This window comes from Mastigoproctus giganteus, chromosome 2 (genome assembly GCF_048544385.1).
Source record: "Mastigoproctus giganteus isolate SK-2022 chromosome 2, ASM4854438v1, whole genome shotgun sequence".
NCBI lineage: Eukaryota > Metazoa > Arthropoda > Arachnida > Uropygi > Thelyphonidae > Mastigoproctus > Mastigoproctus giganteus.
The window spans coordinates 267,250,570-267,274,253 of NC_143576.1; the positions used below are offsets into that span (position 1 = coordinate 267,250,570).

General features: G+C 38.0%; 1 protein-coding gene across 1 annotated transcript in view; it reads right to left on the reverse strand.

Moving 5' to 3' along the window:
• Window positions 1-23,684, reverse strand: part of Eogt (EGF-domain O-GlcNAc transferase) — a 257,927-nt gene that overhangs the window by 182,750 nt on the left and 51,493 nt on the right. Inside the window, exons 5-6 of the mRNA XM_090390322.1 lie at window positions 23,263-23,363; window positions 1,357-1,461 (exon numbers count right to left, since the gene is read on the reverse strand). Of these exons, the coding sequence (XP_090246448.1) occupies window positions 1,357-1,461; window positions 23,263-23,363 (206 nt within the window). The remainder of the gene's footprint in view (window positions 1-1,356; window positions 1,462-23,262; window positions 23,364-23,684) is intronic.

Sequence of the window (23,684 nt, forward strand, 5' to 3'; positions counted from 1 at the left end):
ATACTCATTCAGTTTGTCAGCTACGTGAATAGGATTATCAACAGTCAAACCACCGATATCAAGTGGACCAATCTGATTCATCCACTTCCTTCTAGAGTTTATATAAGTGAAGAAGTCCTTGTTGTTTTTCTTAGCATCGTTTGCCAAAGGTCTCTCATAATCTGCCTTCACTTGCCTAATTTCCTTTGCCACTTGATTACAAACTAAAGACGTATGGTAATAAACAGTATTACTATTAGTAATGGCCGCATGGTGCAAGAAAGCCTATGGCTTATGCTGCACTAGCTAAAAAAAAAATGAATAAAACAATGATAAAAAAAAAACAAAACAAAAAAAAAAACTAATAATTAATAAAAGAAACTGAAATTAAACCTATCATCCTATGCATTTCCCTCACCCGAAAGTACTATCCAGATGACCTTTGAATTTTCCTAAACTGTCAGCCTCTACCACCCATGTAGGCAACTTATTCCAGTAATTTATAACTCGCTAGCTAAAATAAAACTTCCTGCAGTCCAATCTAAACATCTCCCCCCCACCGTTACCTGAATTTATGTCCCCTAGTTCTAGCATCATTTATAATCTTGAAAATTTCTTCCTCATTCATTTTACTGATGCCTCTCAGAGCCTTAAACACCTCAATCAAATCTCCTCTAAGGTGTCTAGTTTCCGAACTCTGCAACCCACATATTCGAAGTCTTTCTTCATAAGGACACCCTTTTGCCGATCTAACCAGGTGAGTTACCCGTCTTTGCACCCTTTCAAGAAGCTCAATGTCTTTCTTTAGGTGTGGTCTCCATACATGAACACAGTATTCCAAGTGTGGTCTAACAAAAGCCTTATATAATGGGATTATCATGTCCCTATCATTACTTGCAAAAGTTCAATAGATCATCAATAGGACACCACGGGCCTTCCTTGAAAACTGTTTACAATGCTCAGAGAATTTCATGTCTGACCGTATCGTAACACCCAAGTCCCTTTCCTCCAATACTGAGTTTAGTTGAACTCCACCAAGTGAATAAGTTAGAAAGAAATTTCTTTGGAGATCCCTCCAAAGAGCCTTCATTTTCCACCTTCAGCTGTGGACGTAAGCGTTTGAATAAATTTAAGAAAGAATTAGGCAAACTATTAGGGAGGAAGAAAAGAGGAAGTGGGGATTTTTTTTTTTTTTTTTTGACTGATGATAAGCTTGATGATATTTTTGATAAGCTTGCTTTCTTACATTATTTGTTAATACTAATAATTAATATTGATACTAATCATTTCCAAAATATTATCTCAGTCCCCAAACCTTTTATATGCACTTATGTTAAACATTATACTTATCAAAAAAAAAAAAAAAAAATCACTCACCATGACTGAAGTGGACTTTTATGATAATTTTCACGGGATAAAGCTTCTTTTTTTAATTTACAGTGTCCTCCAACTTGCCCTTCTTTTATTACATCATCTCGATATCTGAAAGAAATTAATTTTTTGTTGCTACTAGAAATTTTCTTAATTATATACACCATTAAGAGCATAAACAGTAAAGCTATCACTAAGAATGGGAGAACTCCAATTCTACATTAATCTGATAACAGCTGGAGTGAAATGAAAACCTTTCAACACTTTATGGATATTGCACTCATAATATTCAACTGGTTGCAGACATTATATATCATAAACTAGAGTCTATAATAAGCCTGCATTAGAGGTTTATTATTATATTATACAGGTGTAGCATTAGCATTAGTAGAGGCTTATGATGCAAGAAAGCAAGCTTATTCAGCATCAGCCAAAAAAAAAAAAAAAAAAAAAAACCCTCTCCCATTTCACCCCTCCGTTCGTTCGAAATACCTGTCCAGTTGAGCTTTAAATTTGTTTAGGCTATCAACTTCAACAACAAGTGATGGAAGTCGGTTCCACCAACCAACCACCCGCTGGCCAAAGGCAAATTTCCGCACATCTATCCGACATCCGTCCTTCCTCAATTTGAATTTATGCCCTCTGAGGTGATTATTCTGAGAAAGATGAAGAATCCCATTGGCATTGAGCATGCTCAAACCATTCAAAGCCTTATACACCTCTATCAGATCACCTCGCCGGTGCCTAGTCTCCCGACTCTGTAATTTGCAAAACTTAAGCCTTTCTTCGTAAGAGCAACCCTTTGTTCCATTTACTAATCTTGTTGCCCTTCTCTGTACCCGTTCCAGCAGCTCTACATCCTTCTTGAAATGAGGCCTCCAGACCTGTATACAGTACTCAAGATGTGGCCTAACCATTGCCTTATACAAGGGAATAATCACCTCCTTATCCCTGCTAGAAAAATTCCTGTATATCATTGACAAGACACCATGAGCTACTCTTGCAGCTCGTCTGCACTGCTCAGAGAACTTCATATCTGCCTGCACAATTACCCCCAGGTCCTTTTCATTCTCCACCACTGTCAGTGTAGTACCGCAGAGTTGATACATTGCTCTGGGGTTACTGTTACCCATATGTAGTACTTTACATTTGTCAATGTTAAACTTCATTTGCCACCTCTCAGCCCATCTGTTCAACCTTTCCAGATCCTGTTGCAGCAGCATAGCGTCAGTAGTGTCCTTAACGACCCTGCCAACCTTTGTATCATCTGCAAACTTACTTGCTAAGTAATTCCGTACTTGTAATTCCTGTACTAAGTAATTCCTGTACTTGCTAAGTAATTCCGCCGGTCTCCTACTCTTAATATCATTAGTGCCAACGTGTACAACTATATCACCCTTTGTGCCCTTAAAAGATGATATATGCTCTAAAACTGATGACAGCTAAGTTACTTATTACAATGAGATCCCAAGTACTATAAATATTAGCAAAACATATAGAATAAGAAATATAAAATAATGATATTAAAAGTGGTTGAAAACTTTTTTTTTTTTTTATATTCACCTTCATAACAGCCATGAAATGCAGAATACTAGTGATAAAACAAAACAGAGATTAAAATAAAGTTTAACATCTGAAATAAAAGGCTAAATTCCCAAAAGACAGCGTGTGCATAGCTTTTGTGTCTGTTGATTACAAAAAGAAAGCGTGTGACATGTTCCAGAAAGTAAAAACCTAACACACACAGAAAAAATTACAAATTATCAAAAAAGGTTGCATTACTGACTCATACCACACATAGTTTTATATAACTTTTTTAGAGACTTTTGCATTTACTCCTCATGCAGATTGTTCATTTACCTACCAGAGTATCAAACAATCATAACCACACAACTATATACATAGTTATATATAATGCATGGTATACCAGTTATGCAAATGAAATTACAAATGGTTATAACTTTAAACCCATTGTGGGCACATCTGAACCTCAAAGTGCTACAGAGGCCATTAAATGTAAATTAAACATCATCTACCAGAATGACACTAATATCAATTTTAGTATTTCTCATTTATTGCAATTCTTTTTGATCTGAATCATTCTTTTGTTAATCAACACGGTTGGCCACAAACAAATAAAATAACATGTTTACATTAAATTAATATAAACAATGATTAAAAATATGAATTTAAAATTAGCAATGTCTTTCTGTCTAATTCACATAACATTTATCACCACATGCTTCAGCAACATCTTGAATAGTTGATGCATGCAGGCTTACGGACACATTCCAAGTGCCAGTAAAAAAAATTGCAGAAGTTTCATTTTTGCAAGTGCAAACAAGGGATATTCAAGTAAACAAGTTGAAAACCAATAAAAAGGGAATGTGGGAGTTTTGTTTTAACAAGTGCAGTAAGCATTATCAATGCACCTTCACAATGGTGGGAGTGTTAGCAACTCTGAGCACATGTTTTGCAAGAAACTCTGTTTCTGCCACGTTTTTTCTATACATATACTTTCACAGGTACTGTTCTTCTGAATTGACTTCGATAATTCCTGCTTTCTCTTCCAAACCAGTCTGAACACATGCCCCAACCAGTCAGCATCCTTTTACTGTCCAACTTCAAACTCATAGGACCAACTTTTCTTCGTCCTCGTTTATTCCTTCAACTTCTGTTTTCTGGAACAATCTTCCTTCATGTGTATTTCCTGAAAATTACAATCTACAAAATTCAAGTCTGAATTTGTGTATGAGGGGACATTGTTGAGGCCACATAATATCAAGGAGCTGCATATGTTCTTGTGTATGCCATATCCAAAAATTTCATTACTTCAATTCAACATACTCCCCATCTTTTCTTACTACTGAATACATCATGAATTGTCACTCTAATAGAACAAACTTATCTGCGAAAAGATCTAAACCTCCCAAACACTTCTACATTCATTTCACAAATAGAGTGGTCTCAGTTCCAATCTCAATGATGCCCATTTTCACTTCATCATCATCATCATCATCAGCCATTTTCAATCCACTGCAGGATGAAGGCCTCTCCAGCAACTTTCCAGTTCCTTCTGTTTTGAGCACTGGACATCCATTTACTACCCACAAACTCATGAATTTCATCTATCCATCTCCGCCTTTGTCTTCCAGGTTTTCTTCTAGCTCCTCTTGGATACCATTCTGTTATTTTCTTAGTCCATCTGTCATCATGTCTTCGAGCTATGTGTCCTGCCCAAGACCATTTTAGTTCTTTAGTTTTGATAAGAATGTCCTTTACTTGAGTTTGTTGCCTAATCCATGTGTTTCTCTTCTTATCTAACAGTCTTATTCCCAATATGATTCGTTCCATTCTTCGCTGTGTGGTTCTCAGCTTCTCTTCCATTCTTTTGGTGAGTGCCCAAGTTTCACTTCCATAAGTCATGGTGGGGAGTATACATTGGTTCATTATTTTACGTTTCAGACAAACTGGGATATTGCTCTTCAGTATGTGACTATATTTCCTGAATGCTATCCATCCAAAATTTATTCTTCTCTTGCCTTCCAGCCATTTATCATTATTACAGCTAATAACTTGTCCCAGATAAGTATATGACTCCACCTTTTCAATTACTGCTCCTTCAATCATTATTTCCCTTTCTGTGGCATACTTGTTCATCATTACTTTTGTTTTAGCCATATTCATCTTTAGTCCAAAATCCTTACTAGCTGTGCATAACTGATTAAGATTTTCCTCTAATTCTTTGGGATCATAGCTTATGACCACAATGTCATCTGCAAATCGTAAATGGTTTAGGTACTCTCCGTTCACATTGACTCCTTTCTGCGACCAGTCTAATCTTCTGAAAGCTTCCTCAAGGGCAACAGTAAACAGCTTCAGAGATATTGTGTCTCCTTGTCGAACTCCTTTCTCAATTTTAAATTTCCTACTGTCTTTGTCTAGTCTAATAAAGGAGGTAGCACTCTCGTATATTTTCTTCAAAATCATAATATATGGGGTATCAATGCCTTGTCTTTCCAGTGCCCGAAACATTGCCTTATGATGTATGGAGTCAAATGCCTTTTCATAATCCACAAATGCCAGGCATAATGGTGTTTTATATTCATTTGCTTTCTCCATTAGCTGTGATATTACGTGAAGGTGATCCATAGTTGAGAATCCTGTCCTAAAGCCAGCTTGCTCTTTCGGTTGATTCTCATCCAGTATTCTTTCTAATCTGTTAGTAATGACCCTTGTGAACAACTTGTAGATGTGGGATAACAAGCTAATTGGTCTATAATTTCCAATTTCTGATTTATCTCCTTTCTTATGCAGCAAAACTATGATTGCATTATTCCACTGCTTAGGGGTCACACCTTTTCTAATGCACTTTGTGAAGAGCCTTGCCAGTTTTTGTGTTATGCCTCTTCCTCCCAATTTTAACAACTCTACAGTAACTTCATCTTCCCCCGGGGCTTTCTGATTCTTCATTTTCTTCAATGCATGTTCTACCTCATCAGGAAGGATATTGGGTATGTCGTATGTGTTGCTACTTTGCAATCCATCTTCCCCACTGCTGGCATCATTCCCCTGCTCCTTGTATAATTCTCTATAGTAGTCTTCTGCTATTTGAATTATGCCTTCTATGCTGTTTATAAGTACACCATCGCTATTCTTCAGTTTCAGTATCATTTGTCTTTCTGTATTACTGCTCATGGCTGCTGATTTAAATCCTTTGTTTTCCCTTAATGCTTGTTCTACTTTTCTTGTGTTAAATCTTCTTATGTCCTCTCTGAGTCTCTTTCTAATGGCTTTGCATAACTCAGTATACTCAATTTTCTCCCTGTCAGTGTTTTTCTTGCTTTTCATTTGTCGTCTTCGGTTCATCATGACAAGTGTTTCTTGACTAATTTTTTCTTCTTTGGATTTCTTTTTCCCTATAGGTTTCTTGGGCTTTATCACTTTCGAAAAGTTGTAATATTCCTCGTCGATATCTTGGTCCTCAGCAGTCTGCAGAAGCTCATACTTGTTCTTAAGTTCCAGTACATACTGCTTTTTCTCCTCTCCATTTTCACTTACAGTCTACCAAATCCCAGGTTCATTTTCTGACAGAATCCCAATTATTGGTAGATTCAACCACTGTTCATCTCAGTTGTTTTGTTTGGGGTTTTTTTTTTTTTTTTTTAGGAGCATTAGCAACTAAGGCCATATTGCTCCGGGAATATATGTACACGTTGGCACCAATGATATTAAGAGTAGGAGACCGGCGGAATTACTTAGCAAGTACAGATCACTGTTGAAAAAAAGCCGTGAATTAGGGTTGAACTTGAAAGTGTCTACATTTCTGCCCAGACACGATAGGAGGTAGTATATGATGAGAGCCTTGTCGATCAATTCGGCCCTGGAGGGATTGTGCAAGGCTCAAGGGGTAGAATTTTTTTCAGCCTGGACTGTACTTGTTAACAGGAGAGATTGCTTCTACAGGGATGGGATACACTTAAATAGAAAGGGTGCAAGAATTTTTGCTGATGCTGTCGAGGCAGTGTTAGGTGGGTCGGAAAACTGCTAGCTTTGGGGGGAGACAAGGACTAATAGATTAACAGTAGCCACTGGCAGAGGTGGAAGTGATTCTTGCACTGCTTCTATTGAAATGAGCAGAAGTCTGAAAAACAAGATGCAGGATATTTCATAGACTGCTGGTAGTCATTGCGGTACAAGTAAACACATGGGTTGTGTTAGGGTAGCTAAGAATAGAAACAGGTGCATGTATACCTGCGTGTACACCAATGCTAGGAGTTTGGTAAATAAATTTGATGAATTTGAGGTATTGCTCAAAACATCAAAGGCAGATATTGTTGGGATATCAGAGACGTGGTGTCACACAGATATAAGTAATGCGGAACTGGAATTTGGGGAATACAATGTGTATAGAAAGGATAGACAGGACAGGAGGGGAGGAGGGGTTATGCTATTAATTAAGAAACACATAAAGTCCAAGGAAGTGAAGCCCGTCGACATCGATGGACAGGGCAGTGTCGAGTCAGTTTGGTGTGACATAAGCATAGGGAAATCAAAATTGAGAGTAGGAGTGTGTTATAGGCCTAATGACTCTGATGAGTATAATAAGATATTGTACAGGGAAATAGAGTGAGCCAGTAAATCAGAGAGTCTTATAATGGGGGATTTTAATTTCCCAGATATTGACTGGAATTTGTGGGTTGGTCACTCGCACACTAGCAAGGCTTTTGTGGATTTATTGGATGATTGTTTTCTACATCAGCATGTTCGTGAGGCAACAAGAGGGAGCAATACTCTTGATCTGATTATCAGTAGTGATTCTTCATGCATTAAGAACCTGCAGATAAATGAACCACTAGGTGGCAGTGATCACAGTGTGTTGAAGTGGGATTTACTCAAGGAGGTAACTACCATCAGAGGTAAAGGGAAGGGTTTTTGTTTTCGTAAAGGAGACTATGATGGTCTGAGACAGTATTTAAATTCTGTGCAGTGGGACCAACTGATGATGTTACCAACAGCAAACTCAAAATGGGAAGCATTCAAGGAACTAATCTTGGAGGCTACCAGGCTTTACATACCAACTAAGAAATATTGTTCAAGGTTTAGGCCTAAATGGTTGTCAGATGAACTAATGAGACATGTGGCAGAGAAGAAAAATGCATGGGATACATACAAATTAATGGGTGACATGGAAGCCTATGATAGATATAAGTTGGTCTGTAACCAAGTCACAAAGGAGATTAGGCAGGCAAAGGCAGACTACGAAAAATCATTGGCAAAGGATGCAAAGAAAAACAGAAAAGAGTTCTTTACATACTTGAACTTGAGAAGGAAAGGGATGAATCAGATTGGTCCACTGGATATTGATGGTTCAACAGTTAAGGATCCTGCTCATGTGGCTAACAATCTAAACGAGTATTTTGCATCTACATTCACGCATGAGGAGTTATTCAGGAAGGAGAATGATGTAGGTAAAGTAAACATTGGCAGAGAGCTGGATGATTTTGTAATAACTGAGAGGAAAGTGGAGGAGAGATTGTTGAGGATAAACATAAAAAAGGCACCTGGGGTGGATGGGATCTATCCAGTTATATTAAAGGAGGCAGCAAAGGAAGTATGCAAACCCCTAGCCATAATTATGAGAGCTTCTTTGGACTCAGGGGAGGTACCCATAGACTGGAGATGTGCAAATGTAACCCCAATTCACAAAGGAGGATCAAAGGCTGACACAAGTAATTATAGACCTGTTAGTTTAACTTCTGTTCCAGGTAAATTAATGGAGGCACTGGTTAAAGAAGCACTGCAGGATCATCTAGACAAGAATTCCGTTATAGCTCAGACGCAGCATGGTTTTGTTAAGGGCAGGTCTTGCCTGACCAATTTGATTGGATACTATGATGTAGTCACAAAAGAACTGGATGCAGGGAATAACTTTGATATTATATATTTGGATCTTAGAAAGGCTTTCGATACTGTTGCACATGGAAGACTGCTGCACAAATTGGAGCAGTGTGGCATTGGAGGCAAATTGCTGCTATGGATAAGGGGATGGTTGAGTGGCAGAAGACAGAGAGTGTTAATCAATGGACACTGCTCAACGTGGACTAATGTTATTAGTGGAGTTCCTCAAGGTTCAGTGTTGGGTCCGTTGTTGTTTTCGGTGTTTATGAATGATATTGATGATGGGATATCAAGTTTAATGTCCAAGTTTGCAGATGATACAAAGGTTGGCAGGGTCGTTAAGGACACTACTGACGCTATGCTGCTGCAACAGGATCTGGAAAGGTTGAACAGATGGGCTGAGAGGTGGCAAATGAAGTTTAACATTGAGAAATGTAAAGTACTACATATGGGATACAGTAACCCCAGAGCAACGTATCAACTCTGCGGTACTACACTGACAGTGGTGGAGAATGAAAAGGACCTGGGGGTAATTGTGCAGGCAGATATGAAGTTCTCTGAGCAGTGCAGACGAGCTGCAAGAGTAGCTCATGGTGTCTTGTCAATGATATACAGGAATTTTTCTAGCAGGGATAAGGAGGTGATTATTCCCTTGTATAAGGCAATGGTTAGGCCACATCTTGAGTACTGTATACAGGTCTGGAGGCCTCATTTCAAGAAGGATGTAGAGCTGCTGGAACGGGTACAGAGAAGGGCAACAAGATTAGTAAATGGAACAAAAGGTTGCTCTTACGAAGAAAGGCTTAAGTTTTGCAAATTACAGAGTCTGGGGACTAGGCACCGGCGAGGTGATCTGATAGAGGTGTATAAGGCTTTGAATGGTTTGAGCATGCTCAATGCCAATGGGATTCTTCATCATGCTCAGAATAATCACCTCAGAGGGCATAAATTCAAATTGAGGAAGGACGGATGTCGGATAGATGTGCGGAAATTTGCCTTTGGCCAACGGGTGGTTGGTTGGTGGAACCGACTTCCATCACTTGTTGTTGAAGTTGATAGCCTAAACAAATTTAAAGCTCAACTGGACAGGTATTTCGAACGAACGGAGGGGTGAAATGGGAGTGGGTTTTTTTTTTTTTTTTTTTTTGGCTGATGCTGAATAAGCTTGCTTTCTTGCATCATATGCCTCTACTAATGCTAATGCTAATGCTAATATGCGGTGGTCATTCCCTGACCTTTCCGCATCCTCCGTATTTGGTGGTGACGGGCTCGAATCCCGGTCTAATCAAGAAGCGTGTGCTACGCACTGCTGCTCCTTCCCACCTGGTCATCTCAGTTGTCTTAATTATTTTATATGATTCTTTCACTTCAAAGGTGGTACCTGTGCAAATGTCTGCTCTGATATTCCCTGTTAGAAACTTAGTAATTTGAAATCTTCTCTTTTTGATCTTCTCTGGTTTAAAATTTAGTATCTTCTTTCAAGTAAACAAGTATCTTCTTTTGTCTTCTCAATCTTTAACCCAAGCAAGATACTAAGTACTATATGTTCTTATACTTCTCATGCTTGGGGGTTTATATAAAAAAAATCTATTCTTGGTGAAGCAAACCACAGCAAAACAACAAATCATGTCACACATTAAAAAGGGGGAGCTCAGTTTGAACAAGAACAAACATGCATGTCACAAGGGTTTAATGAAAAAAAAAATTTAAATAAAAAATATAAATTTTCAATTTTAAAAAAAATGGACAATTTTTAATTGTTTCCTGTCAATAAAAGTTTGTAAAAAGGTAGCACTTAGGGGGAATAAAATATGAAATACTTAAAATATGCTTTATTATGAAAAATTAAAATATTCAAGAGTTATTCTGGTTTATTTTTTATTTTTATAAATTTTGCAATTAAGTTATTTTTATTTAAATACCAATAAAAATGGGGAAATGGTATATCTTTCTGTCAAGCATAGATAGTACAAACTGAAATTTGTATAACTCTGGACAGGGTTAAATTTGTTCTTTTTTGACTTCTTTACACATCTATTTTTGGTGTCTGTTCCTCTTTTTGGCATCCAGCAGTAGTTTGCTGTTATACTGACATACCCTCCCCTGGTACAGTTTTCCCATTTCTTTTATATCCTGATGGACTCTTCACAATAATTTTCACTTAAGAAAACTAAATTTCCTTGGAAATAGTTGGGAGTACCTCACAGTTGGTACATTACTCTGCTTTTTCTGCTATCCATATGCAAAGTGTTGCATATGGGTAGCAGTATAAATATAGTAAATATAGTAAACAACAATGAGCCCAATGCCAAACCCTGAGGGACTCCACTAATAACATTAGTCCATGAACAGCAGAGTCCATTGATTACCTCTCCCTGTCTTTTTCCACTCAACCATCACTTTACCTTTGGCAGCAATGTGCCCTTAATGCCTTACTGCTCCAATTTGTACAGCAGTCTTTTATATGCAACAGTATCAAAAGCTTTCTTGAAATCAAAGTATAAGATATGAAAATTAATTTTTGCATTCAGTTCCATTGTGACCACATCACAGTATCCAGTATCCAATTAAATTTTGCCAGACAAGATTTCCCCTAACAAACCTATATTGTGTCTGAAGTACAAATGCAGTCTTGTCTAGATGACTGCATACTTCTTAAACCAGTGACTCCATTATTTTCCCAGGAATAGAAGTTAAACTAACAGGTCTGTAATTACTTGTGTCACTTTTTGATCTCCCTCTGTGAATTGGGGGATACATTTGCACATCTGTGGGGAGCCCCCCCCCCCCAAATTCAAGGATGCTTTCATAATTATGGCTACTTCCTTCACTGTCTCCCTTAATATTGCATAAATCCCATCCATCTAAGGTGCAGTTCTTATGTTTAACTTCAACAATTTCTCTTCAACTTTCCTCTCACTTATACAAATTCATTTAACTCCCTTTTAGAGTTTGATAAATGTCTCGCCTCCACTTCCCTAAAGAATTCCTCATGCATGAATGTAGATGCCAAATATTCATTCAGTTTGTTAGAAACCTGAGCAGGATCACCAACAGTCAAACCATCAATATCAAGTGAACCAATTTTATTCATCCCCTTTCTTCTAGAGTTGACATAAGTAAAGAAGTGTTTGCTGTTTTTCTTTGAATTCTTTGCTAAAGATTTTTTGTAATCTGCCCTTGCTTGCCTATCCTTTGTGATTTGATACAGACTAGTTTATATCTATCTTAGGCCTCCATGTCACCTGTTAATTTATATGCATCCCATACATTTTTCTTCTCTGCCACGAGTCTCATTAGTTTATCTAACATCCATTTAGGCCTAAATCGTGAACAGTATTTCTTAGTTAGTATGAAAAGCTTGGTAGCTTCCATGATTAATTCATTGAATGCTTCCCATTTAGAATTGGCTCGTGGTAACATGATCAGCTGGTCCTACTGTATAGAATTTAAAAAGTGTCTGGGGCCACTGCAGTCAGATTAGTGAAAGCAAAAACCCTTCCCTTTGCCATTGACAGTAGTTATATCTTTAAAGTAAGGATGCCAAAAGCATTCATTTTAATCAATCCATTTAAAGACTCCAATAATCTAATCAGGTTTCCTTGCAGGTATGTAGTTTCCAGACACTATAATTGATAGGTTGTATAGTGATATTTCATTTATCTATGAATTATTCCAAGGTCTTCTGTTAAAATTCAGGAGTTTTCCTAAAATGTCTATATTATTGATGTAAGAATAAAACTAAAACCACCATTTATTAGCAAGGGGTGTGCTAAGACAAAAATCTTATAATCTGTTAAAGCTGTGCTACCTCTTTGTCGCAACGTGGACAGTGTGAGATCTCAGCACTAATACTGCCAATAACAACAGAAGTATGGAAAAGACTTCCAAAAGCTCACAATCACACAATAATACCTACACTCAATTAAACTTAAATTCTTGGAAAAGTGATTGTAACTGAAGTGTAAAATTCCTTTTACACTTCACTTACTAATAATTAAACTTCAAGGAAGTTTAATTATTAGTAAGTGAAATATTAATAATAAAAGAATCTTAAATATACTTTAAAAATCGAAAGACAAGACCTTGAACTTCGAAAATGCGCACGCACACACAAAGGAAATCTGTTCTACATAATCAATTTGTAAATGCAGTGAAACTCAATGTGACATCGGAAGACAAAAGTTAGAAATCAATAACCTTGTATGAAGATTTCTACACTATGGTTAGCCTGCATTATTTACAACACACAGAATTACATTAATTTATGTAAAAAATCAGTCCATAGTTCCCAACAACCCATCCCAATCATAATAGTAAAGTCCTAATGACTCCCAACATTCCTGGAAGTTTCCAATGCCTTGCTTTCCATAGTGCTGTTCATCAGCTAGGAAAATAAAAAAAAATAAAAAAAAAACCCTGCTCCCATTTCACACCTCTGTTCATTCCAAATACCTGTCCAGCTCAGGCTTAAATTTATTAAGGCTATCAACTTCCACAACAAAAGATGGAAGTCTGTTCCACCAATCCACTGCATATAAAGGCAAACTCCCGCACATCTATCCTACAACTATCTTTCCTCAATTTGAATTTATACCCTCTCAGTTGATTATTCTGAGCAAGAGGAAGAATCCCATCAGTATTGAGCATGCTCAAACCATTCAAGGCTTTATACACCTCAATCAGATTACCTCGCAGGTGCCTAGTCTCCAGACACTGTAACCTGCAAAACTTCAGCCTTTCTTCGTAAGAGCAACCCTTTGTTCCATTAGCATTAGCATTAGTAGAGGCATTTGATACAAGAAAGCAAGCTTATGCAGCATCAGCCAAAAAAAAAAAAAAAAAACCCACTTCCACTTCACCCCTCTGTTTGTTCAAAATACCTGTCCAGCTGAGCCTTAAACTTATTGAGGCTATCAACCTCCACCACAAGGGATGGAAGTCTGTTCCACCAACCAACCACCCGCTGGCTAAAGGCAAATTTCCGCACGTCTGTCCTACATCTGTCTTTCCTCAATTTGAATTTATGCCCTCTCAGGTGATTTTTCTGAGCTAGAGGAAGAATCCCATCAGCATTGAGCATGCTTAAACCATTCAAGACTTTATACACCTCTATCAGATCACCTCGCTGGTGCCTAGTCTCCAGACACTGTAATTTGCAAAACTTAAGCCTTTCTTCGTAAGAGCACCCCTTTGTTCCATTCACTAATCTTGTTGCCCTTCTCTGTACTCGTTCCAGCAGCTCTACATCCTTCTTGAAATGAGGCCTGCAGACCTGTATACAGTACTCTAGGTGTGGCCTGACCATCGCCTTATACAATGGAATAATCACCTCCTTATCCCTGCTGGAAAAATTCCTGTATATCATTGACAATACTCCATGAGCTACTCTTGCAGCCCGTCTGCACTGCTCAGAGAACTTCATATCTGCCTGCACAACCACCCCCAAGTCCCTTTCATTCTCTACCACTGTCAGTGTAGTACCACAGAGTTGATACGTTGCTCTGGGGTTGCTGTTTCCCATGTGTAGTACTTTACATTTCTCAATGTTAAACTTCATTTGCCACCTCTCAGCCCATCTGCTCAACCTTTCCAGATCCTGTTGTAGCAGCATAGTGTCAGTAGTGTCCTTGACAACCCTGCCAACCTTTGTATCATCTGCAAACTTGGACATTAAGCTTGATATACCATCATCAATATCATTTATAAATACAGAAAACAATAATGGACCCAACACTGAGCCCTGAGGGACTCCACTAATAACATTAGTCCACGATGAGCAGTGTCCATTGATTACCACTCTCTGTCTTCTCCCCCTCAACCACCCCTTTATCCATAGCAGCAATTTGCCTTCAGTGTCACACTGCTCCAATTTGTGTAGCAGTCTTCCATGTGCAACAGTATCAAAAGCCTTTCTAAGATCCAAGTATATAATATCAAAGTTATTCCCTGCATCCAGTTCATTTGTGACTGCATCATAGTATCCAATCAAGTTGGTCAGGCAAGACTTCCCCTTAACAAAACCATGCTGTGTCTGAGCTATAACTGAAGTCTTGTCTAAATGATCCTGCAGTGCTTCTTTAACCAGTGCCTCCATTAATTTTCCTGGAACAGAAGTTAAGCTCATAGGTCTATAATTACTTGTGTCAGCCTTTGATCCTCCTTTGTGAATTGGGGTCACATTTGCACATTTCCAGTCTATGGGTACCTCCCCTGAGTCCAAGGAAGCTCTCATAATTATGGCTAAGGGTTTACTTACTTCCTTTGCTGCCTCCTTTAATATAACTGGATAGATCCCATCCACCCCGGGTGCCTTTCTTGTATTTATCTTCAACAGTTTCTACTCCACTTTACTCCCAGTTATTTCAAGATTCTGTAGCTTACTGCTAGAGTTGAATACACCTCTGGCATTCCCCTTGCTGAATAACTCCTCATGTGTGAATGTCGATGCAAAATATTCATTTAGTTTGTTAGCTACCTGAGCAGGATCATCAACAGTTGACCCATCAATATCAAGTGGACCAATCTGATTCATCCCCTTCCTTCTAGAGTTTACATAAGTAAAGAACTCTTTGCTGTTTTTCTTTGCATCCCTTGCCAAGGATTTCTCATAATCTGCCTTCGCCTGCCTAACCTCCTTTGTAACTTGGTTGCATATCAACTTGTATCTATCATAGGCTTCTGTGTCATGTGTTAATTTGTAAGTATCCCATGCATTTTTCTTCTCTGCTATATGCCTCATTAGTTCATCTGACATCCATTTTGGCCTAAACCTTGAACAATATTTCTTAGTTGGTATGTAAAGCCTAGTGGCTTCCAAGATAAGTTCTTTGAATGCTTCCCATTTTGAATTTGCTGTTGGTAACATCATCAGTTGGTCCCACTGTATAGAATTTAAATACTGTCTCAGTCCATCGTAGTCGCCTTTACGGAAGCAATAACCCTTCCCTTTACCCCTAATGGTAGTTACCTCTTTGAGTAAATCCCACTTCAGCACACTGTGATCACTGCCACCTAGTGGTTCATTTATCTGCAGATTCTTAATGCATGAAGAATCACTGCTGATAATCAAATCAAGAGTATTACTCCCTCTAGTTGCCTCCCGAACATGCTGATGTAGAAAACAATCATCCAATAAATCCACAAAAGCCCTGCTAGTGTGTGAGTAACCAGCCCCCAAATTCCAGTCAATATCTGGGAAATTAAAATCTCCCATTATAAGACTCTCTGATTTACTGGCCCACTCTATTTCCCTGTGAAGTTTCTTATTATACTCATCAGTCATTAGGCCTATAGCACACCAAACTGACTCGACACTGCACTGTCCAGCAATGTCGACTGGCTTCACTTCCTTGGATTTTATGTATTTCTTAACTAATAGCATAACCCCTCCTCCCTTCCTATCCTGTCTATCCTTTCTGTAGACGTTGTACTCCCCAAATTGCAGTTCTGCATCCCTTATATCTGTGTGACACCACGTCTCTGATATCCCAACAATATCTGCCTTTGATGTTTTGAGCAATACCTCAAATTCATCAAATTTATTTACTAAACTCCTGGCATTGGTGTACACGCAAGTATACCTGCACCTGTTTCTATTCTTAGCTACCCTAACACAACCCATGTGTTTACTTGTACCGCAATGGCTCCCACCAGCAGTCTCTGAAATACCATGCATCTTGTTTTTCAGGCTTCTGCTCATTCTAATAGAAGCAGTGCAAGAATCTCTTTCACCTCTGCCAGTGGCTACTGTCAATCTATTGGTCTTTGTCTCCCCCCAAAGCTAGCAGTTTTCCGACCCACCTAACACTGCCTCGATAGCATCAGCAAATATTCTTGCACCCTTTCTATTTAAGTGTATCCCATCCCTGTAGAAGCAATCTCTCCTGTTAACAAGTACAGTCCAGACTGAAAAAAATTCTACCCCTTGAGCCTTGCACAATCTTTCCAGGGCCGAATTGATCGACAAGGCTCTCATCATATACTCCCTCCTATCGTGTCTGGGCAGAATTGCAGACACTTTCAAATTCAACCCTAATTCTCGGCTTTTGTTCAACAGTGACCTGTACTTGTTAAGTAATTCTGCCGGTCTCCTACTCTTAATATTATTAGTGCCAACGTGTACAACTATATCACCTTTTGTGCCCTTAAAAGATGATATTCGCTCTACAACGTCATCAACCTTGTATTCACTAATCCATTCCATTCACTAATCTTGTTGCCCTTCTCTGTACTTGTTCCAACAGCTCTACATCCTTCTTAAAATGAGGCCTCCAGACCTGTATACAATACTCACGGTATGACCTGACCATTGCCTTGTACAAGGGGATAATCACCTCCTTATCCCTAATAGAAATATTTCTGTATATCATTGACAAGACACCATGAGCTACTCTTGCAGACCGTCTACACTGCTCAGAAAACTTCATATCTGCCTGCACAATTATCCCCAGGTCCTTTTCATTCTCTACCACTGTCAGTGTAGTACAACAGAGTTGATTTGTTACTCTGGGGTTACTGCTTCCCATATGTAGTACTTTACATTTGTTAATGTTAAACTTCATTTGCCACCTCTCAGCCCATCTGCTCAACTTTTCTAGATCCTGTTGCAGCAGTGTACTCTCATTAGTGTCCTTAACTACTCTTCTAGCCTTCGTATCATCTGCAAACTTGGACATTAAGCCTGATATACCATCATAAATATCATTTATAAATACAGAAAACAACAATGGACCCAACACTGAATCCTGAGGGACTCCACTAATAACATTAGTCCACAAAGAGCAGTGTCCATTGATTACCACTCTCTGTCTTCTCCCACTCAACCATCCCTCTTGATCTGATTATCAGCAGTGATTCATCATGAATTAAGAATCTCCACATAAAAGAACCACTAGATGGCAGTGATCATAATGTATTAGTATTGGCAAATAATACAAGCACGCAATCAAGCTTATTAGCATTAGTAGAGGCAGATGGTGCAAGAAAGCAAGCTTATACAGCATCAGCCAAAAAAACTTCCCATTTCACCCATCCATTCTCTCCAGACATTTGTCCATTTCTTCCTTGAATTTATTTAAGATATCAACTTCCACAATGACTGATGGAAGTTTTTTCCAGAAACCAACCACCCACTGGTTAAAGGCAAATTAACACACAACTCTCTTTCCTCAATTTAAATTTATGCCCCCTCAGGTGAGTTATCTGAGCGAGAGGAAGAATCCCATCAGCATTGAGCTTGCTGAAACCATTCGAGGCCTTATACAATCTCATTACAGCATCAGCCAAAAAAAAAACTTGTTTGTGCCCTATGCATGAAAGATGTTTTACATGAAAACATCCTTGGCTTGTGGATGAGATTTGAAAAATCCAAGCCAATAGCCTAAACTTGGGAAGTATGATTGTAGCCATTTGTTGAATAGTATGATTGCAACAATACAAATATTTGTCAACAATCTCTTTTTTCATCTCGCATTTTAATTACATTCCATTTTAGTGATGCTATAGATGTTTTCACATCAAAAAATTAAAAAACACTTCCCATTTCACTATCCATTCCCTCCATTTGTCTAGTTCTTCTTTGAATTTATTTACGCTATCCACTTCCGCAACAACAGATGGAAGTCTGTTCCAGCAATCAACCCTCAGATGGCTAAAGGCAAACTTCTGCACATCTATTCTGCAATCATTCTTCCTCAATTTAAATTTATGCCACCTCAGGTGCATAGTCTGAGCAAGAGGAAGAATTCTATCAGAATTGAGGCTCACTCAATCCAATGAAAGCATTAAACACTTCAATCAGATCACTTTGCAGGTGCCTAGAATCTTACCATGAAGCCTTTCATGATAAGAGCTGTTGTTGTTGTTGTTGTAGTAGTAGTGGCATGTGATGCAAGAAAGCAAGTGTATGAGCTTATGCAGCATCAGCCCAAAAAAAAAAAAAAAATCACACCATTTTTAGGAGCATTAGCAACTAAGGCCATATTGCTCTGGGGATATGCCATGATCATTCCCTGATCTTTCCGCATCCTCCATATTTGGCCCACGGGCTCGAACCCCGGTCTAATCAAGAAACGTGTGCCACGCACTGCTGCTCCTGCCCACCTGGCTACGGAGGCACCCATGATAAGAGCACTCCCTTTGTTACCCTCACAAAAGTTAAATATGGTGGATGGGATCTATCCAGTTATATTAAAGGAGGCGGCAAAGGAAGTAAGCAAACCATTAGCCATAATTATGAGAGCATCCTTCGAATCAGGGTAGGTCCCCTGCAGACTGGAGATGTGCATTTGTATCCCCAATTCACAAGGAGGGGGGTCGAAAGCTGACACGAGTAATTACAGACCAGTTAGTTTAATCTATTCTGAGTAAAATAATGGAGTCACTGGTTAAAGATGCATTGCAGGATCATCTAGACAAGACTGCAGCATTAATTCAGACACAGCATGGGTTTGTTAAGGGAAATTCTTGTCTGACAAATCTGATTGTTTATTATGATGTGGTTACAAAGGAACTGGATGTAAAAAATAATTTTGATATCATTTACTTGGATTTCAGAAAAGCTTTTGACACTGTTGCGCATGGAGAACTAATGTACAAATAGGAGTACAATGGTGTTAAGTGTAAGTTGCTACAATGGTATTAAGGGTAAGTTGCTACAATGGATAAAAGGATGGTTGAGTGGGAGAAGACAGAGGGTGGTGATCATTGGGTGCTGCTCTTCGTGGACTAATGTTATTAGTGGAGTCCCACAGGGTTCGGTGTTGGGTCCACTGTTGTTTTGTGTCATATTTATCAATGATATTGATGAAGGTATATCAGGCTTAGTGTCAAAGTTTGCAGATGATACAAAGGTTGGCAGGGTTGTTAATGACAGTAATGGCAGTGTGCTACTGCAACAGGATCTAGAAAATTTGGGCAGATGGGCTGAGAAGTGGTAACTGAAGTTTAACTTTGACAAATGCAAAGTACTGCATATGGGTAGAAGTGCCGACCAGGCTAGCCAGGTGGGTAAAGTGCCTGCCTGGAAACCCTGGAAACCCGTGGGTTCGAATCCCGCATCGGGCTTGGATTAAAGTACTGCAAAAACCTTGGGAGGTGCATTATGGCCACAGAAGCCGATTTGCCAACAACTACCAAAAAAAAAAAATGGGTAGAAGTAACCCCAGAGAAACGTACCAACTGTGTGGTACTACACTTAAGGTGGTAGAAAATGAAAAAGACCTGGGAGTAATTGTGCAGTCAGATATAAAGTTTTCTGAGCAATGCAGAAAGGCTGCCAGGGCAGGTCATGGGGTTTTGTCAATGATATATAGGAATTTTTCAAGCAGGGAAAAGGAGGTGATTGTCCCTCTGTATAAGGCAATGATCAGGCCACGCCTTGAGTACTACGTACAGGTCTGGAGGCCTCATTTTAGGAAGGACGTAGATTTGTTTGAGCGTGTACAGAGAAGAGCAACAAGATTGGTGAGGGGAATGAAGTGATCCTCTTACCAAGAGAGGCTTAAGTTCTGCAAATTGCAGCGGCTGGTGACCAGGCACTTGCACGGTGATCTGATTGAGGTGTAATAAGGCCTTGAATTGGTTGAGCACGCTGAATTCTGATGGGATTCTTCCACTTTTTCAGATTACAAACCTAAGGGGGCATAAATTAAAATTAAGAAAAGACAGATGTAGAATAGATGTGCAGAAATTTACCTTTAGCCAGCAGGTGGTTAATTGCTGGAACAAACTTCCATCTGTCGTTGTGGAAGTTGATAGGTTAAAAAAATTTAAGGAGGAACTGGACAAACATTTAGAGGGAATGATTGTGTGAAATTTTTTTTTTTGGCTGATGCTGCATAAGCTCACTTGCTTTCTTGCATCAGATGCCACTACTGCTACTACTACCAATCTTCTTGCCCTTCTCTGTACCTATTCCAGCAGCTCTAAATCCTTTGTATGATGTACTGATGTGGAATTTACTCAAAGATATAACTACTAACAACCAAGTTGCTGTTCTCACTGAAAATCTACCAATCTGCTTTGACTCGTACCAACCTTGACAGCTAAATTTGCACTTTTGAATGTAGCTTGTAGGGAAGGTTAGTGTCATGCCATCTTACAATCCAAAGATCTTCTTTTAAGTTTCTGGGCAAAAGAGTTTTCTCACCACTCTTTTCTGAACCAAGGTCCTGCCAAATTCCTGTTAGGATATAAATTGAAACTGAAAATGTTACTTGCAGAATAGATGTGCCCAAAAAATTTGCTTTTAGGCAGCGAGTAATTGATTGCTGAAATGAACTTCCATTTGGTGTTGTACAAGTGAGCAGTTTCAATAAATTTAAGACAGGATAAATAAATTGCTAGAAGGGATGGACAGATTATTATCATTATTTTGTCTCATTTTGCATAATGCTTACTTCCTTTCATCATTTTCCCTACTAATAACCATGTTCTGTGAAATTACTTTTACATTATTTGTTGCAAAAAATGTTAAAAATGATGACTATCATCCACAGTTGGACCTGGCAGTACGGTAGTTTTGCCACTGTTTTATTCATGGCAAAACATTAAGGCAATCTGTGAATGTAGCATGCCAGATTTAAGGCCTTCCAATCAGTTAAAAACAAACTTTTACTTGCATAATTTCCCACTGCATTGCTATTTTTGACTGCTATTTTTAATGAAGTTCTATCAGAAAATGGGAAATAAACCTTTAAGCTTTTAATTTCAAAATTTTCAATTACAGGCACTCCCCAGCTTACGTAATATTCATCTTATGGAAATTCGACTTTACGTAAGTTTTTGCCGGCAAGTGCACACTTAAAATCATGGAAAAGTATTTTCCATCCCATAGGAATAAATGGAGGTATTGTGAAAATATCGTAATGTGAACCCAATAACACACTGTTTTTTTAGTAATTCATTCCAAGACCTCGGAAGTTTAAATTTTCACTATATAACTAAGCTATTTATCTCTCTAAAAGGTAATTTTTATAATGGAAATTCACTACACTTTCATCTTTATCATATGTTCCATTATATGAATCAATTTTGAACGCCTGTGTGATATTTTTCTAAAACGCATTTTTGGAGGTCACTGCCATAAAACAATAAAAACAATTTGCACTTTCCGGTTTATTGGGCTTTTCTGTTAGTGTAATATATTATAAATGGGTAGTAAACTAGATCTTATTGTATTTGTGATAATACCAATAACTGGAATTCTGTGGGTTTTAGTTATGGTATTATGGTGAAATGAGTTCTCCTTCACTGAAATCTTCAATCATATAAAAAACATAAATAAATTTTTAGAATCTTCTCTTTATTCCTATTTACTTATTACAATGGTGAAAGGAAAGGGCCCAACAGAAAGTGCAAGTGCTGGCAGTGCTAGGATACGAAAAAAAATTGGTTTAGAAATGAAGATGATTAATTAAGTACGAAGCAGGACAAAGTTTGTCATCTATTGCACAGAATTAGGTCTCGCTGCTTCAACGGTGAATGCTGTCTCAAAGGACAACATATTAAAAGAACATGTTAAAGGAGCAATGCATTTAGGGTCAACAGTGATCACAAAACAGCATTCAGGTGCTATATCGAAGATGGAAAAGCTATTAATAATATGGATGGAAAATCAGATTAAGAAGCAAGTGCCCGAGTCCGATGTCATTCAAGCAAAAGCAAGAAGTATTTATGAAGATATATTTAGGATAAGTACGGCAAATCCCAAGCAAAGTTCGTGGCAAGCAACAGGTGATTTAATAGGTTCAAGCATCGTGCTGGTTTCCAAAACATTAAAGTATGAGGTTAAGTTGCCAGTGCTGATTCTGCAGCTGCAGAGAAATTTTGTGATGTGCTGGAAAAAACCGCTTCTAAATCTCCACAGCCCTCAACTTCCACAGTGGTGTGCTTATTAGCTGGAGAGTTAATTCTGGCAAACGATACTCGAGGGTAAAACTTGCTGACATTATGCCTGTCTCCTCTCTCTTTTTTGTAATTTTATAATTTTGAAATTTTGTATACTTTTGTAATTTTTCCTGCACATGAGATAAAAAAAATTGAATAAACAATTCTATTTACATGTTCGTTGAACATTTCTTTTTTGCTTCAATCAAATTCAGCATGCATAGCTGCAAGTGCTGCATAAGCATTTAGGGAAATTCCGACTTACATAAAATTCGACTTACAGAGAATTCTGCGGAATGCAACCCTTACGTAAGTCAGCAAGTGGCTGTAGAGATAACTTAAACGAAGTTATATTGGAAAATGGGAAATAAACCTTAAGCTTTTAATTTACAAAATTTCCAATTACAGCTAACTTGCATCATATGCCTCTACTAATGCTAAATTATCCATACTATACACACCACAACAAAAATATTTTTTCATTAACTTGTACAATGAAAATTTGAATCAAGATTCAATGTGATAAATAAGACAAAATAATTATAAGTTTTCGTCTTAACTATCTAAACCAAATAAATATCGAAGCGTTTAGGTATGTATTCATAATTAAGAAATACTCACCTCATTGGTTCAGGAATATCCAACAAATTTTCAAAATTAAACAAAATATTTTTAGCTCTACAAAAGCGGGTAAACTTGGAGCATTCCAGTAATGTATCATCCTAAAATTAAACATTAAAATTAATATTATCACAAAAAAAATACATTTTTATGAATTCTAACACTGCTATATTATCTGACATTTGAAATTATTTTAAAATTTTCATTTATTACTTATAATATGGTCAGTAAGAAAGTGTTTTGTAAGTAAGTTTTAAAAAAAATCACACTTTACCATATGAATAATATTTTAATCAGTTTGTCAGTAGGAAAATAATAATATTATTATAACCTTGTCTTCATATCCAAGATTAAAAAGGGACTATGTTTATGAATAGTCCATATTGCATTCCATCTTTGTACCAAGTTTTGGGTTTCACAGA